Source organism: Brassica napus, chromosome C1 (assembly GCF_020379485.1).
Source record: "Brassica napus cultivar Da-Ae chromosome C1, Da-Ae, whole genome shotgun sequence".
Lineage (NCBI taxonomy): Eukaryota > Viridiplantae > Streptophyta > Magnoliopsida > Brassicales > Brassicaceae > Brassica > Brassica napus.
In genome coordinates, this window is record NC_063444.1 from 11,446,011 (window position 1) to 11,464,711 (window position 18,701).

Below are 18,701 nucleotides of genomic sequence, written 5' to 3' on the forward strand. Positions count from 1 at the left end.
TTCCTTTGTCAGCCTTTTTAACCTTTTTATGATTCAGATAATGTGTGTTTAGTTAGTATATCTGGTTCAATTCAATTAAATCAGAATTTGAATCTTCTACGAGAACTAATATGAATTATCATGGGAGACTAGAGATCTTTAGGTCTTCCTTCTGAACTAGCTGATATTAGGCTTTTGAATCAATATTTCTTCATCAATCATAAGTTTGTAAAAGACTATACATATCAAACATCAGCCTAGCTTTCAACGGGGACTAAGACACGTAATCGATATACTAGTAGACGGACCAGACTGCAATCTCTCATCTAATGGGTTTGACTTGGATCTGACCCTGAAGACAAATCCAGGTGGTTGGGGCATATGCAACGTAATGGAAGTATTAGTGAGCATACGAAATATTGTGGACATGGTTGGACGATCTGTAGGATTTTCTTGAACACATAACAATGCAATGTGGATGCACCTAAACACTTCATTTCTGTCATAATTCTCCTCCATGGCCGGGTCTATCATTTCCAGCAATGAGTCATTGTTCCAAAGCCTCCATACCTATTCAAGTCATTTATCAAGAAAATAGTGTTGACATCCATGATCATTGCTAAAACAAGTAGAAGAGTTTGAGCTTGGCATTGGAATTTGTACTAACATAAGTGACCAAGTTGCTTATTGAGCCGTCTGTCTCGTTGAAGCTACTATTCTTTTTTCCACAAATAATCTCCATAATCAATACTCCGAAGCTATACACATCTGATTTCGTGGAGAACTGTCCACTTGTCACATACTCGGGAGGCATGTAACCGCTATAAAATATAACTTTTTATCAACAACAACACTGATAGGAAAAGTATAATTACTATGAACAATTACTTACAATGTTCCAACTACTCTTCCTGTGGTAGCTTCAGTTTGGTCCACACTAAAATTTCTAGCCACACCAAAATCTGCAATCTTCGGGTTCAAATCTTTATCTAAGAGAATGTTACCCGCTTTGAGGTCACGGTGTATAATTGTGAGCCGCGAATCTTGATGAAGATACAAAATCCCACGAGTAATTCCCTCGATAATGTTGTATCGTCTTGTCCAATCCAGTTGACTACTCTTCTTCGGGTCTGGAATAAATCCCATATATCAGCTGATTAGACTATGAGATCAAGAACCTAAGGTTTCGAGAATATAAACCTATAATATATCATATGTTTCTTACCAAAAAGGAAGTGATCGAGACTTTTGTTGGGCAAAAACTCGTAGACTAATATCTTTTCTTCTCCTTTGACAGAAAACCCAAGAAGCCTAACAAGATTCTTATGTTGAAGCTTTGCTACAAGAAACACCTCGTTCTTGAACTCTTCTTCACCTTGTCCTGACTTTTTAGACAGCCTCTTCACAGCAACTTGTGCTCCATTCGGTAACGTTCCCTGTCAATTCATATGATCTTCTTGACTTAATTACCGGAATCTGTTTTGTTCTTGTGTAACACAAATAAGTACATGGGACAAATAATATACATTGTAAACTTCACCAAATCCACCATGACCAAGCTTGTTATTACTATGAAAATTACTTGTGGCAGCTTCAATTGCTTTAAACTCGAATTGTAGTGAACCTGAAGTTGTAATATCATCCACAGCTGCACAACAAATGTATACATAATTTTACACTAAATACATTTCACTCTCAGTTCCATAGTCCTTTACCATTATAAGCCTTCCAAAATCTATTTGTAACACAGAAATAGTAACCGTCTGAGAAGAACATAGGGAGGAAAAAAAACATTTTGAACTTATGTTTGAAAAACAAGAAACTCACAATCACTTGTAAATGCTTTGTATGCTTTTCTCCTCCTCCAAAGAGCAAATCCAAGAGCAATCAGAACGACGGGAGCAACGACAATTGCCACAATAGTTCCCTTAGAAATCTTTTTGCCATCTGCACCAACCAAAACCACCAATTGAATGAAAAATATTGGCACCAAACTAAAGAACAGGGCAGAAAAAAATAAAACAAGGTTTGATATGATCGAACCTTTATCAAGATGAGGAATATTATCGAAAAGTGACAAGAACGGATAAACCTCCCACCGAATGAAACAGCTCGGCCTAGAAATAATACCTCCTTGTCTCCCACGGCAACAAGACCTATACTCAATCACGTCCTGTTGCAGACAATGAGTGCAGTTTTCAAGAGACAAGTCTCTACTACACTGCACAACACCGTACACGTGGGAGATAGACGACTCAAGCTTCTGCCTTCCGGCTGCGTAGTACAAAGTGGAAGCTTGATCTATCAAACTAATCATCAAAGCCTCCCATTCATCGTCTAGATCCGTCATGTCATCTTGAAAAATTCTTGTATAGTTCTCACTCCGGAGAATTTCCATACCGAGCGACCCGTAAAAAGAGCGGTTTGAGTAGCGTACAAGACAGAGTGTTCTGTCCATCCTCCAATCTATACCTTCCATCTGGTTAGTACAGTTCCGTAACAATCTAGCAGACGAAGAGATGATACAGTCAGAGCAAGATCGAGTGTTAGAACCAGGGGCACACATCCCTAGACCGTACACTCTGTTGGGATCTTGTCCGGTCGATGTTGTGTAGAAGCCGTCATTGGCTGTGACGAGGGAAGGAAGAGAAGCGAGCATGAGTCGGCGGTTTAAGTCGTAAGTACCATTGGGTGTGAAAAAACCAGATCTTTCAAAGCATATATCTGCAGAAACAAGAATAGAGGTTAAGAGGACAATCCAGAAGAGGACGAACAACAAGTCGTCCATCTTGGTCTTTCTTTTTTGTATTTGATTGTCAGAAATTAAAACTTTGAATTCTTGAATGTTTATACTCATTTTCAGTTTCATTGGCTGTATCAAATTGACCAATTCTTATTGAATATTCTAACTTAAAAAGTCTTTGGAAGATGACCAGTCGATGTCAATGATGTGGCTAGTGAGTTAAGACTTTTGGTCATACTTGCCAGGTCAATGGAGTGCCGTTTTTAGTAGGGGTATGCATAGACGAATAATATTATAATTTTTACTCTCTCTGTTTGTTTTTGTATGATATTTTGAATATATTTTTTGTTTCAGTATGTAAGATTTTTTTAGACTTTTCATGCAAAATTATTAAAATTATTGATAAAATAGTATTAGAAGCAAGCTAGTAAACGTTTGTTGTTTCCAAAATGTACACTTTACAATAAAGTCAAACAGCATTAGTTGCCTATATTTTATTACCTCTTTTATTAACAGCCAATTATATTTTCTGAGATTTGTTTTCGTTATTTTTCAACGATTAAGATTGTGAACTTGTGATCAAACCATTTTTGTAAGAAACAAATGGATCCAAAAGTAAATAAAAATAAAAGAACAAATGGAATACAAAGAAAGCAACTCACGAAATGTGAAAAGAATCTATGAAACACATTCAGTTCAGAAATTAGATTTAAACAAGTTACCTATGGAAGAAGAGCTTCAGAGTTCAGCCGAAGATGAAAGTTGATGAAACTGTATTGGCTATTCTGAAAATTAATTCTCAAAGCTTTTTAGCTTTGATATCTAGTCTTCTATCTATGTAAGTTTATTATTTTAAGTCTTATGTTTTTTTTTGTATTTTAAGTGTTTTTAATTTGTTTTGTTTTGAAAAAATATAGATATCTTGTTTTCGGATATTTAAATAATTTACAAATATTTATAAATATTTACAGGTATTTCATCTTTTTTATTTAATACAAGTAAATTTAGAAAAAGCTATACAAATTTGTTTTTTTTTAATGTTACATAATATAAATAAAAATTAACAATTAGTGAAACTTTATGTTTTGTAAATTTTTAAAATTAATTATCTTTAATAAAACATAAAAGTTAAGAAAATTATTGTTTTAAAAAAATATTTATTTTCTTTTCTTAATTTAAAACTTTGTAAATAATATTATATATTAAATCATGTAAAATAATAATTATATAAAACTATATATTTAATTGTAGATATACATATATTTGTATAAAAACCGGAGCGGAGGGTATATCCGTCTCTGAAAATTTAGTATTTGTGATTGGTTCTAATTTTAGTGAATATTGATTTTTAATATATTTTTTACTCAAAAGAATCACAAATATCTACATTTTTCCCATCAAATCGAAATAAATAACAAATCAAATCAAATATAATGGATAAAATGCCTAACTCTATTTTTAGGGTTGGATTCGAATCGGTTCTTACCGGATCCTTTAGGTTTTAAGCAATTATAACCAAAAATCCAAACAGAAATTTTAAAATAAAATATCCTTAATATCAAAACATATCTAAAATACTCAAATATTCTTAATATATAAATAAAAAATTGAGTAGTTCAAGTACCCAATCAAGTTTTGGGTAAGATCCTAGTTTGAACTGAGACCTGCAAATCCAAAAAACAATCCAATATATATTCTGCTATAGATCCGAGAACCCGAACCAAATCAGTTTTAGTTTGTCTTTTAGCGTTTTCGGGTCCGGAAATATTGCTCAGACTTACTTTTTTGAGTCAATTAGCTCAAAATACATAAAAATTTTGATAATTAGGCAAATGCCTAAAATAGTAAAAGATAAATTAAACAGTAGGAGAGAGAGAGGCAAAATTACCCGGGAGACCTCAAGATAGTTTGTTTCTGTGTAAAATGTAGGTTCATAGCTGGCAAATAGGGAGTAAATTTATTTATTCAAAATATTATATTATATTTTATATCTTTTAGAATCTTTACGAGGGGAGGCTATGTATACATATTAAAAGATATATAATTACAAAAAATATAGTTTTTCTTCATTATCTCGTCTTCTACTTCCGTTTCTTTTTATTTTTATTTTATTGAATCCAAACAAATCAACCATCATGATATTGTTAATTGATTTATAAAATATAACCACCCGACCACACCTAACCATTCACCACCACAATCTTGAACAAAATCATGTGAAATATTTCTCAGAGTTCGGAGAATCCTCAGGTTTTTTCTACGACGATCAAGACGATGCGCTTCATCCCGCCTCTAGAAATTCCAAAATTGTTTCTTCGGCATGCCAACATGAATTCTCTTGAATCACTTTTTAATAAAATACACATGCATTTCAATTGATATTTGTTAATTTTGATATGTAATCTTAGAATCTGACTTGTTTTTCATGAAATTGTAAACTCTAATGCCCACTGGGGATTAATGTCAAGTTAATGATAAGTTGCCAAATTATTAGCCGGCCAATATTTTAGTTGGCCAGGTACCATATATGTTAGCTGGATATATTATCCATCATTATCAACTGTTCTATAAGAGACATGCTATTAATAAAATTTAATTGATAACTCGTTCATTAGATTATCAACCGTAAACAAAGATGACTATCTTCCCAAATTTATAAGTGTAAGTCATGCAGTAGCTGTCTTTAGTGATCCTATACAGAGATAACACATTTTTTAGCTGGTTATCCATACTAATGACAAGTTACAAGGACACTTATCACTACAAGAAAACATAATCTTAACGAGGGCGGTTTTCCTCGTAAGTTCGTCGTAAAAGAGGCTTTACGATGAATTAACGAAGAACCATGTTTGCTCGTTACTCATCTGTCGTAATACATATTTCCTCGCTAATTCGTCGTACGTAACTTAGCGAGGAATATATTTCGTCGTAAAGACGAAGTAGATCATTTCGTCGTAAAAACCACGTCAATATTCCACGTAAGGAGGTCGCTATATTTCCTCGTAAATACCTCGAAACGAGTTCCTCGTAAACTACACGTAAATACCTTGAAAGTGTTTCCTCGCAAAATACACGTAACGACCACGAAAGGATTTCCTCGTAAAATACTCGTTTATCTTTCCTCGTTATTTCCTCGTAAATGTTTTCTCGTAAAATACTCGTTTATTATTTCTCGTCATTTCCTCGTAAGGTTTCCACGTAAATAGGTCGTACATTAGCTACGAATTTACTTCGTTTTTATTATTTTACAGAATTTTAAAAAATAATTAAAAAATAATTAAAATTATTTAATTTATTAATAAAATTAAAATTTAAAATAAAAATAAATCAATATGAAAATATTTTATATATAAATAAGTTTTGAATTTATAATACAACAACCGGAAAAAAAAAACTAAGGGTTGTTCATCGCCTGGTAGAATTCATCACTCCTCCTCGTAACATCCGCCTCGTTATGTACGTCGGATGACTCGCCTCGAATGGGATGTTGTTGTCGCATGTTCCTCAACATGGACTCCCATTCCGGATTTGTGGCCGCTATAACGTCCAAGAAGCCCTCGACTCCACCCATACGCGATTTTGTCGCGGCCAACTCGTTACGCAGCTGAGCGGACTCTCTATGCAGCTCAGTGACTTCATCATCCCGTCGCTGACCATAAGACGATGTCGCTCTCGGAACATCGTTGACGGAACCAATCCCCAACGTCCGTCCCTTTTTTTTAGGGACAACCTTAAAAACAAAAAATAAATATTGTTAGTAAAAATTTAAAGTTATAATAAATGAATAATAAAAATTAAAATTTTTGAAAATTTACCTCCTCGTAAATCTTATCCACTTCAAGTGTGGATAAGGTGACGGGTAATCCGTCGGTAGACTGCTGGGTCAGCTGAGTCTGGTGGTCTTCAACTCGAGCAACCACGTCGTTGTAGATTTGCTCGGACTTGCCATCTACAAATACGCCCGCCTTGTTCTTGTGGGTCCTCTCGTAAAGTTCCATAAGAGACGGGAGATGTCCCGTCTCTTTGGCCTAAAAAAAATTTAAGAAAGTTAGAATAAAATATATATATTAAAAAATTTATTTAATAAAATATTTAATTACCATTTCCAAACGGACACCGGCGTGAGGTTTTTGGCCCGTAGTGTGAAGCATCGGCCCGTTTCCGTGCTCATCGACCGTGTTACGGGAGTTAGAGCAAGTCTGGGCGATTCTAATTGAATCAGGAAGGCGCCAATAACAGATGAGGCCATCCCACACATCCGTGGTGAGCTCAGCGGGTTTGCCACACTCATACCCCTTCACGTTCCAGTCACCCTTCCAGTTGGAGACCGTGTCCAATAAGCGAACTTTCGCCTTCGCGTTAAACTTCTTCCTCACCCTCTCAGTGGTCACCAAGTATATATATTTTTGCTGTTGGAAAAAATAAATTAACAATTATTTTTTTAGAAAGTATATATATAAATCACGAAAAAATTAAAGTATATATAATTAATTAATAGAAACTTACAGCGTAAATTTTGAACCACGTCTTTCTGACGTAGTGAGGCGTCTTACTCCAGTTCGGATGTGCCATGGAGAAGTAACCTTTGATCGTGTCGGTTACGTCCGATGCAAGACATCCGTCAACCCCCACCTGGAAAATACAAATTTTAAATATAAATTATTTTTTAATGTTATAAAAGAATTTTAAACGAATTAAAAAAATTAATGCAACATACCACAAAGTTCCGTCCGGTCGGTCGGGGTCGATGACTGGTAAACCTTCTCTGCCTGGCAGACGGAGAATGTCCTCTACAGTGTACTGCGAGTAAGGAGCACTCGGAGGCACCATCAAATCGGGATGAATATCGGCGGCCATCGGAGGTGCCATCAGAGGAGGCACAGGAGGAGGCATTGTCGGATGAGCCATCGGGGAAGGCACATGAGGAGCCGATGGTGCACTAGAAGAAGTAGAACCAGAGACTCTCTGAGTGTACTGAGTCTCGGGGATAGTCTCCTGACCCGAAGAACCAGGGGCTGAAGAAGAGGCCGGGTCTAAACGACTACCCGGCTCACCGAAGATCTCTCTGTAATGGGTAGTAAGTCTTCCTTTTCGAACCTGAGAAAAAATTAAAATTTTAAAATTAACATCAACAGTATATTCCCCAACATTATCCACCTAATGAACACTAAATAACATAAAATCCGTAAACCTATCTAAATTCCCTATACTAACCACCTAATCTATCATAAATTAACCAAATTAGAGAGGAATTAGAGAGGCTTACCATTGCTACGAAATGGAGAGGAAGTGGAGAGGAAGTAGAGAGGAAAGAAAGAGTAAGCGCTCAGGGGTATATATAAGATTACATATCGTCGCAAATTCGTCGTAAGGTTACGACGAAATAGCGAGCAGTTACAAAGGCCCGTGTTTTTCAATACGTGGAAATTACGAGGAATCACAAAGGCCCGTGTTTTTATATACGAGGTATTAGCGACGATTTTGCTTACGTGGAATTAATGAGCCTTGCTTTCCTATAAATATACCCACAACTCTCATTCTCAAACCACACACAAACTCCCAAATCACACCCTATCTCAAATCACATTCCTCAGCAAAATCCTATTCAAATTATAAATATTTGAAAAAAATAAGAAAAGGAGAAGATGTTAGAATTCATGTGGGCGAGACTTACGTATTATAATTGCTGGAAGTCTTGCCACATGTTAATCTGGTATTTTTCTCCTTTTCTTTTTTTTTTCTAGTTTTTACACTACGAGGTATTTACGACGATTTCTGCTTACGTGGTATTTACGACGATTTCATCCAACCCTTTTGTGCCTAAAAAAATTCTTGTTTCTTCGGTAAGGATGGCCAATGGAAAGAAATCGACGGTGACAATCAAACCAACTTGTCTTCCTACCATTCTTCAGTTGAAACGCATCTGTCGTTCCATTACAATATGGACAAGCTAATCTCCCATGTGTAGTCCATCCAGACAACATCCCATAGGCAGAAAAATCACTTATGGTCCACAAAAGCATCGCTCGCATCGTAAAATTCGTCTTCGTTGAACAGTCATACGTCCTCACCCCTGTTAACCACAAATCCTTCAACTCTTTTATCAGTGGTTGTAGGAAAACATCCAGGGACCTTTTTGGATGGTTCGGACCAGGTATTAATATGGTCAAGAATAGCAACTCCCGTTGCATGCACATCTCTAGTGGCAGGTTGTATGGTGTAAGAAAGACTGGCCACAATGAATATTGTCTCCCTGACATTCCGAACGGACTAAATCCATCTGTGCATAGTCCGAGATACACATTCCGGATATTGCTAGCGAAATCCGGATGTACTTTTTTGAAATGTTTCCAGGCTCTTGCATCTGATGGATGAGTCATCTCACCATCCGTTTGAGTATGCTCGGCATGCCATCTCATCTTTCCAGCAGTCTGCTCTGATTGATACAATCTTTTCAATCTGTCTGTAATTGGTAGGTACCACATCCTTTGGTACGGTACTCTATTACGTCTCCGTCCTTGTGGCTTGAATCGTGGCTTCTTGCAGAATCGACATTCTTCTAGCTTCTCATCATCTCCCCAATAGATCATGCAGTTGTCGATGCAAACATCTATCATCTCCGAAGGCAACCCAAGACTATAAACCAGTTTCTGAATCCCATAATAAGAATCAGCAGACACATTGTCTTCCGGCAAATACTCTTTAAACAAGTCCACCCATTCGTTCATGCAACTTTCAGGTAGATTGTGATCAGTTTTAATATTCATCATTCTAGCAGCTAACGACAATTTAGAGAGACCTTCTCTACGACCACTGTAAAGTGGTTGATTCGCCGCGTTTAACATTTCGTAAAACTTTTTTGCATCTATATTAGGTTCTTCATCTTCATCATGAGCTACGAATGCATCAGCTACCATATCATGAACCCTATCATAATCTACCATCTCCTCCTGATGGTAACTATGTTCATTATGCAAATGATGATCAACCGGTTCTTTTTCCTGAAAATTGCTATTACTACTACTAGCTTCATTCTGATCATAACTAAAACCTTCTCCATGTTGAAACTAGATATAGTAATTTGGCGTGAAACCTCTATTTATTAAATGCTTCCAAACATTTTCACGGTTTGCCAGTTTCGAATTGTTGCATTTCCGACAAGGACAGAACATCTTACCACTTTCTTGGGCGAGCGGTGTTGAATCTGCTTGATGCATAAATGTCTCCAGACCCGCAAGGTATTCTTTCGTCACTCTCCCGTTAGCATCTCTATGCATATACATCTACTTCCGCAACTCGTAAATAGTCCCGGAGCCAGCCATTTTTTTTCTTTCACGTTTTTTGTTGTTGGTGTGTTTAAAATGATGTTCAAACATCCATATTTATAGGGAATTTCGAATCTGGTTGTTGTAATTTTCCTATGAATTTACGACGAAAATTAATTAGGTGGCAAAAAAAAAACGTGTAACACCTACAAAGTTGGTGGATTCAAAATTTCCTCGCTAAATACACGTAAACTATTTCCTCGTAAATAACACGCAAAGTTTACGTCGTATTTACGAGGAAATAATTTTTCCTCGTAAAATACTCGCCAAATTACATCCACTTTACGACGAAACACTTTTGTCGTTACGTTACGAGGAAATAACGATGACTTTAGTTTCCTCGTAAGTTCCTCGTAAAATCGACGTAAATTTACGAGGATTGTGATTCCTCGTTAAATTTCCTCGTTAAGCATTTGTTTTCTTGTAGTGTATGGTTGTGTCCACAATAGTTGTTTGCCGTGATATAAAATTGATTAACAAGAAATACATATGGTTAAGCACGTACAAATTAATTTAACTTTGTGTTTTGAACAAATACAGATGTTGACATAACCAATATAATGATGATTATCATAAAATACATTCAAAAGTTTTAGCCCACATTATGTGTTTGCTCGACTCGAAGAAAGAACTGTTCACATTGGTTTACAAGTTTTAGCTGACTACAGTTAACATTGCCATGATATAAAATTGATTAACAGGTTTTAGCTGACTCCATTTCGTGATTTGGTTTCTGCAGATCGGAAGCAAGAGCTGTCGTCTGAGGAACTCCTGCAAAAAAAATGATCACATTGAATCACCAATAAAACTAGAAACAAAGGACAACATCTGAAATGTTTCACTGTTATAAATCGCTGTCCCATACTATTCTTAATATATGCTTCTCCAGAAATAAAACGGGTGGCCTTCTTCTATTACTATATTAAAAAAGAGATCTATGATTATACAAGTGAAAAGAATAAATTTTGCAGTGCATGTTATTAGAAAGTCTGTATATGGAAATAGAGATAGGAGGTGACATAGGAATGTGAGATGATGATGAACCGAAGTTGGAATTAGTGGAGATTTCAGATTTGCAGAAAAATAAAGATTCTAAAAATAAAAACAAGTTTAGAAAACGAGAGGAATGAGAGAGATGAGAGAAAAAGAAAAGTAAATAATATAATATTTTCATTCTCAACCAAAATACTTTTGCGTATTTAGCTATATACATAATGTAGATAATAGGGGTAGTTGAATCATTGTAAAGTATAAATATGTGGGGGAATGATGAAAATGTGTATATAGCTAAATACACTATAAAACTTGTGTTGAGAGTGCAAATACTCTACCTTTTTTATCAAAATATTAGTATATGCAAATAAAAAGAGCATAAGGGTAGATATGTAATTTCGTAAACTTGTAGAAGAGATGCTCTTCAATGACGCCACATCGAGTAGGAGCAACCGGGATTAACTAGCGGGGAATATGGAAGCCGGAGCTGAATCTGATGTAGATCTTCCGGTGGATGGCGATTCTTCGGCAGCGGAGGAATCTGGATCGAATCAAAACAGCGGCGGAAGATCGGAGCCGTCGCCGTCGAACCAAGGGGAGATATTAAGAACACTTGCTACGGTGGAGAAGGATTCGAAGGCAATCGCGGAGAGTTTCTCATCTCTCTTTGTATCCCTCAGATCGACTCTCTCCGAGGTTAGAATAAAGATGAAAACTTTGTTAAGTTTGATGACACTTTGATCTGTTTGTTTGTTATCATAAAAACTGTTTCTTTTATCTTATTCGATTATAATCTTTGTTCTTATGAGACTTTGTTTGGTGGTGGGATAGGCTACGAGTAGCTCGGTTGATCACATGGGTTGCTTCGGAGATGCAGCAGGACGGCTTCAGGAGACTGGTGAGATTAAGACACTATCTTGTTTTTTTTTCTTTTAGTTTACTGGTGTTGTGTAATCTTGTTAGGGACTTGGAGATATGGATTCAGTTTGATGTTTTTTGTTTTTTTAAATGAATTTTGCAGCTTTAGATGCTTCCACCAAAGGGAACCGTTACATCAACTCTTGCCTTAGGTACTTTCGTAATGATCTTGATTTTCTTACTATTTATCTGAACTTAGAGAACAAAGAGTATGTGCGTGTGTATATGTTGCTTTATACAGTTCCTGACGTATAAATTTCAAATGTGTTCATGATTGTGATTTGTCAACGGCTTCTTCTGTGGTATGGTTTTTGTATGCAAGATTGAACGAGGAAATTAAAGGCGTTGAGAATCTGGCGGCTAGGTTGTATCCTTTATATGGCTATTTGCGTGTCAACCTTGTGTTTGAATGTTGAACACCACAGAGACGCAGACATTCCATGTTTTGCTTTTCTTACTTGTGGTTTTAGTCGGAGATTGTTTCTAGAATCCTTAATAAATCAATGTGCAGAAAGCACCTGAGGAGAAATGTGGATGTTCTTGACACGGCTGTGAACAAGCTTCTCCGTCCTCCATGACAAGTCATCAGCTTTCACGGAATTTGGATCACTTGTTTCTGGTACAGATTTTGATTATAACTCATGTTGTTCTTTTTGTAACAGAAGGTTATATGTTTTAAAAAGTTTTTGTTTGTTTGTCTCGTATGTTGACAAGTGGTGATAAACTAGAATGCAGTTGATTTCCGTTGATCTGACTTTATTTGTTCACTATATGAATGGAATCTAACTTGACTACTGTTCCCATTTTGAATAAACATGTTTTCTATTTGTAACAGAAGGTTATGCATTAAAACGTTTTCTCGTATGTTTGTTTCGTATGTTGACAAGTGGTGATAAACTAGAATGCAGTTGATTTCCGTTGAATTAACTTTACTGGTTCACTATATGAATGGAATCTAACTTTGACTACTACTCCCACTTTGCATAAACATTTTAAAAAACCTCAGAAACACGGCTTTAGAATGTAGAAAGACTGAAAATATTTCTGCACAACAAGATTATAAAATCCATAAGTAGCTTTGGGCTCCACTATCTAATACTTTGATTTGCATGACACTCGCAAGTCGCAACAACTGAAAACTCTTCTCACTTACAAAAGCAGGAACCGTTTTAATTATCTCTAAACCAAAAAACCGTTTTTTTTTTTCTCTTTAAGGATTGCTGGGGGTGGATTTATATCCTCCCTCAAGGTCCATTAGACAATAAATTAGGCTCATTTTACTATGAAGCCTTAGCTTCTTCTTTGTATAAATAGAGATACACCTCTCTTTATTAAAGAGATCTTCTCTTCTCCATTCTAGACTTAGAACACTCTCTTACAAAGAGTTTATGAATTCTTAGATTTACTTTACACTTGTAATCATACATGTAATACAATCTTTGATCAATAAACTCTTTTTGATGTTCATCTTCCATTTGATTTCTATGTTGATTTCTCTTAAACCTCGAGAATCTAAAAAATCTATTTCTTAAATTCTTCATTCTATGAATCCGACAAACACACCGTTTTCAGTTCGAACACGGTATAGAACGAGAGAACGTTCGGTTTTAGAAGTGGGTTTAAGCAAAGACGTCTTATTAATGGTGGGAAGAACGTTTCGTCGGTTACAAGGAAAGAAAATGCGTGAAAAGAAAGTTATCGGAGCTTCGAAGGCTTTACCGGAGAGATACAAAAAGACGAGATAACAAAGGTAAAACCCTAATCTAGCCGCCAAGTGTGTATCAATGATTTCGGATCAAACAAGGATCATCTGGTTGAGGCAGGTTTAGTCCAGCAAAGTCTTTGGCACTGTAATTACTCCGAACACTTAAACGACTCGTAGCTCCAGCAATTTCCCTCGTAACTATTACTTGTGGCACAAGTATCGCTTTCTCAGCCTCAAAACAAAGAAAAAATGCCAGAGACTCTGTCTGTACACCAGCTTTCTTAATACAACTCTATGTTCAGACGTCCATTAATCCATGCCTACACAAGATCTCCAGTGTTAACAACAAGAAAGTCCTCACTCGATTTTTATCAATCAAATTTCCTTCCTTAGAGACCTCATCTACCAACTAAATTTTGATAAACTATTGTGAATCTTGATTAACTAACCAGTTTTTAGGTATTAGAAAATAGAAATGATGATAGTTTATAAAAATTTAATGTGACATTTTTGACTTTGGCTATAGTTTCATTATTTTCATCCTGAGAAGTGAGAAGTCAGAGACAATTAAGTTATAGCTTAAATATCATATATTCTCAATGTATGTAAAGGGATTCAAGAAACTTTTAGTAATCCATAAAAGCATATATATCTTGTAACACCTCAAATCATAGATCATGTCTCAATGCATCCAGCATCACCTCCATAATAAAGAGTTCTTAACCAAGGTTCTTTATCCCCATTACCATACAAGGTTCTGTAACACTTCAAACTGGTTTCACGTGCCTTCAGACGGTTGATTTCAGGATCTATAACCTTTTTAAAACCAGTGATGACTTTGATACTGTTCACATAGGCTGCCTTGCTTAAACCCTCCCTAGGCCAATTCCCACTTCCCATAACTGGAGCCTTCTCTGTCACCGGACTGTACACTTGACCTCCCCAAGCTGCATAATTTGCTCTTTTATCAAAGCCTGAGTCCAGGAATAATGACGCAGGCCAGTATCCAACGTTCTCATCGTTATATGCAAACCACCAATCTCCATTGGCAAGATCCTGTTCTTGATTTGGTGAGAAGTGATCAAAGATGATTAAAGATTAGAGAATCTTGAGTTTACCTGATACAAGCTCAACCTTATTTCATATTGTGTCCCATTATAAACGGAAACTGGTTGAAGAAGGGCACCAAGTGGTATGGTCTTGCTGACTTGCACAAACCCAGGACATGTTATGTCATAGCAGCCGGACTTGTCATTATCTTTCTGTTAATGATATATGACACACATAGCATTTAAGACCTTAAGAAGTTGAGAAACATTAGCAGAAGCTCTTTACTGGTAATACAAAACTTACACCCCAGTATGCGTATAAGTGAACATGATATTGAGAGATTTGGTACAGCGATGGATCCACCTGTTGTATATACATATTCAAAACATTTTTGTCAACTTCATATTCATGTCACTTACTTAATAACAAAGGAACCAGAAAGGGACTTACCATCCACCCAACAGAAAGGGACTTACCATCCACCCAACAGCAACTGCCATGAATGCGCCACTCATTTGATCTTGCGAGACTTGTGGACCCCACAGGTTAAGATTTCCTTTTACTCCATAAAAATTGCTAGGTCCGAAGTTAACCGTTGCAACCTAATAATCATAGAGAACAAAGATCAAACTAAGAAAACGAAAGTAGAGAACATTGGTTGCTACTCTGTCACACTAATTGTTTCTTACATAATATGGTCCAGTTACATCAGTGTTATTTCTCTCTGTAAGAAAGTTTAATGGACCATTGAATCCTATGGATTTTAAACGCTTTGCAAGCATAAGATCTTGCATTGTAGTCCTTTTTACAATTACTGTTCCATCTGGGCAGTTTATTTCCTCTTGCAAATATTGTAAGGGATCAGCTTCCCATAAAATGTTGTTGCTTGTGATCCATTCAGGTGCATTCGTTGGCTTCAGCTGCATAAACGCCAATGCGTTCATAAAAATCATTATCTTACAAAAGACGGAAGAGGAAAAGAAAAAACTATGTAGAAAGCAAAAAACCTGAACAGATGATCAAAGGCTAGTTGTTTGTGAATGTTGATACAATCGAATATGTCACCTTGTTCTGTCTGTTCAAAATCATTATGATTAGATGTTATTTACAATGTAAATACCCAAGACCAGTGAATAATACTATTGGGTCATTAGGCCAACCTTGAAACTCTTGATTGCAGGTTTGTTGATAGCTTTGAATTGTTGTCTCTCAAATTCTTTTTTCTCTTCTTCCGATGGTATTGCTCGACGACGTTCCTGAGCGGCTTCAGTGACTAAAATAAGAGTGGCTGTTAACAGAAGCAGTAACACAAAGTTGTGGAAGGAAGCCATTGATTCCCCAAAAGTTGATCTTATATCTTTATTTTGAAAACATATACAGTACTTCTAATTCTCAAAAAAAAAAAAAACAAATATTCCATTAAATAGTTTTTAGTGTCACTTATAAATTTATAATTAATAGGAATTTGAACTAAATATAAACACAAAATTAATAATACAATTAAATTGTAAATACAAAAATATGGAGTAATTAAAAAAGCACAAAATCTAGTATAATCAGTAAAAGTAGTAAATACAAGATTGTGGAGTATTTTTTGGTAAAAAGATAGGGAAATTATTTTTGTGTTGCTATGGTGAAAATTAGACCTGCCCTGTGGCATAGTGGCAGGGAAAACATTTTGCATTAAAAAGCTTTTATTTCTACCAAATTTCTCTATTTATTACAATATCATCTTCTCGTACTTTCATGTTATCATTTGTAATGCATAGAAACATAACAAAGATTCATGCATTTTTTACGCAACAGAAGTCTTTTCTGTTTATCTAAAACTGAGAAGTTTTCTGTAAATTCAGTAACATGGTTATAGATTTTTTTTTCATTCAATGGCGGTTTGGCTTCACAATAGAATCCACATTTCTGGTTAACTAATCATTTGTCGGTATAAGAATATAGAAATTATGATAGCTTATAATAAGTTAATAACTGATTGTGACATTTTAAACGTTGGCTATTTTTTTGAAACACAACTTATATTAAAATCATCAAGGCAGGGTAGGTGTAGCCATTAATGCCAGTTCAACAGACAGCACATATTTTGCTAGCTTATCAGCCTCAACATTTCTCATACGAGAGATCCAATTAAAGGAAACACACTCAAAAGAAGAAGCTAAAAAAACGATATCAGCAAGAATCCCATAGAGACCTCCCATCGACGATCCCGTTTTAAGCGCTTTGATCAGCACAGCCGAGTCCGATTCGCACCGAATTCTTGCGATTCCTAACTCCTTGCATTTTTCCATAGCCTCACGGAGAGCTAAAGCCTCAGCTGCCAAGGGGGTTCTCACATGGTGAGCTGAGACAGAGTAAGACGAGACTCTGTTCTGTGATTCCACCATCCAGCTCAAACCTGCGATCTGCTGAGCCTCGTTCCAAGCCGCATCCGTCTTGATGAGATAGCAGTTCGTTGGTGTTGTAGCTGGGGGATTTGCCTTAGCAGTTTGTACCGATGGCAAAGCTTGACAAGCTCCCCATTCCCGAGCCAAAGAGATGGCTTTGGAGAGCGTTTCAGCTGCAGTTTGGGCCTTCCCATTGAACACTAAATTGTTTCTTGCAGTCCATATATTCCATAAGATCCAGGGAGCTAGCGGACCTCCTGCTACCCCAGATGGCGGGAGATTCTTTCTCATCGTCAGATCGATCCACAGACTTCTCAAAGCTATAGAATCATTGTACTCAATGCTTGGGAAAACAGGGGCAGAATACCAGACCTGTTTCGCAAAAGCACAGTGAAAGAACAAATGATCTATAGTTTCCGGTAAGTTGCAGCGCTTGCATAACCCATCTACCTTGATTTGTCTGGCACGCAGAGCCTCGCCTGCAGGAATTGCACCATGTATTGCTTTCCAAACAAACAGCTTAGTCTTTGGGGATGTTTTCAAATTCCATACCGCCTTCCTCCAGTCAAAGGAAAGGTCTTCTTGTGATATAAGTCTGTGTCCTGGTCGGTTGGTGAGAGCCGTCGCATACCCCGTCTTTGTGGTGTAATTTCCGGATTTTGATCCCATCCAAGAAAGCTTATCTGGAGCTCCAGTTCTGCTCGGTTTGAGAGCTAAAATTTTGCCCTCCTCAAAAGGAAGGACCAGCTGTATCATATCCAAGTTCCAGGTTCCACTATCGGGTACCAGAAGATCAGATACTGTGAGGTTTTGATAATCCGCTGGGGCCGGTCCCATAGGCCTTTCTGGGGCAGTGCAACTAAGCCAAGGCTTATCCCAGATATTGATGCTCTCTCCATTGCCCACTTCCCAACTTGCATTACTCATAATAACATCGCGCCCGGAAAGGACTCCTCTCCAGCCATGGGAGATGGCACTTTTCGCTGTGACAGTGAGTATATCCTCCGTTATGCAGTACTTTCCGATAAGTATGCGTCCTAGTAAACAATCCGGGTTGTTTATGATCCGCCATGAGAGTTTAGCGAGAAAAGCTTGATTGAAGCTCTGAATGTCCCTGAAATCGAGTCCCCCTTGTTGTTTAGGTCTGATGAGTTTTTCCCAAGCTATCCACGCCATTTTCTCGCTGTCCATACGGTCGTCCCACCAGAAACGAGTAAGAGCAGATTGGATCCTCTTGCAGAGAGAAACCGGGAGCTCAAAACATGACGTAGCGTGGGACGGTACCGCTGAAAGCACACTCTTGAGCATTGTCATTTTTCCCGCAGTTGACAGGAATCTATTTGACCATCCCCTCGCCTTTTGTCTGATACGATCCACAATGGAGGAGAACAGGTTACCTTTGGATCGTCCAAAATGTTCCGGTAACCCGAGATACTTCCCGACGCCACCTTCTTTTTGTATTGCTAGAGTGTTCTGCACTGTCGATTTCAGTGACCGTGGTGTTCTATGGGAGAAAGAAACAGAAGACTTCTCTGTGTTGATCGATTGGCCAGAAGCCTCTTCATATCTTTTAAGCAGTTTGCATAAAGACT

General features: G+C 36.9%; 2 protein-coding genes, 1 long non-coding RNA gene and 1 pseudogene across 4 annotated transcripts; 1 reads left to right on the forward strand and 3 right to left on the reverse strand.

Moving 5' to 3' along the window:
• Nucleotides 1-145: 145 nt before the first annotated feature.
• On the reverse strand, nucleotides 146-2,850 carry LOC106401440 (cysteine-rich receptor-like protein kinase 24). 2 transcript variants are annotated; one of them, XM_022700381.2, is made up of 7 exons: nucleotides 2,023-2,850; nucleotides 1,807-1,926; nucleotides 1,506-1,603; nucleotides 1,205-1,415; nucleotides 872-1,109; nucleotides 647-800; nucleotides 146-549 (listed from the first exon to the last, which is right to left on the reverse strand). In XM_022700381.2, the coding sequence occupies exons 1-7, from the start codon at nucleotides 2,846-2,848 to the stop codon at nucleotides 244-246; spliced, it is 1,953 nt and encodes a 650-aa protein (XP_022556102.2). In that variant the 5' UTR covers nucleotides 2,849-2,850; the 3' UTR covers nucleotides 146-243. The 2 variants fall into 2 exon arrangements, with proteins under 2 accessions (XP_022556102.2, XP_013697411.2); XM_013841957.3 differs by having other exon boundaries at nucleotides 1,506-1,627.
• Nucleotides 2,851-10,509: 7,659 nt separating this feature from the next.
• On the reverse strand, nucleotides 10,510-11,127 carry LOC111205049. The gene is made up of 2 exons (XR_002657435.2): nucleotides 10,913-11,127; nucleotides 10,510-10,818 (listed from the first exon to the last, which is right to left on the reverse strand). It is a non-coding gene; the product is annotated as an uncharacterized LOC111205049 (long non-coding RNA).
• A 217-nt stretch (nucleotides 11,128-11,344) lies between these two features.
• On the forward strand, nucleotides 11,345-12,752 carry BNAC01G14900D. Its single transcript, XM_013839745.3, has 5 exons — nucleotides 11,345-11,736; nucleotides 11,872-11,938; nucleotides 12,062-12,110; nucleotides 12,281-12,325; nucleotides 12,470-12,752. The coding sequence occupies exons 1-5, from the start codon at nucleotides 11,515-11,517 to the stop codon at nucleotides 12,534-12,536; spliced, it is 450 nt and encodes a 149-aa protein (XP_013695199.1). The 5' UTR covers nucleotides 11,345-11,514; the 3' UTR covers nucleotides 12,537-12,752.
• Nucleotides 12,753-14,230: 1,478 nt separating this feature from the next.
• Nucleotides 14,231-15,694, reverse strand: LOC125580697 (annotated as a pseudogene).
• Between the last annotated feature and the right edge of the window lie 3,007 nt (nucleotides 15,695-18,701).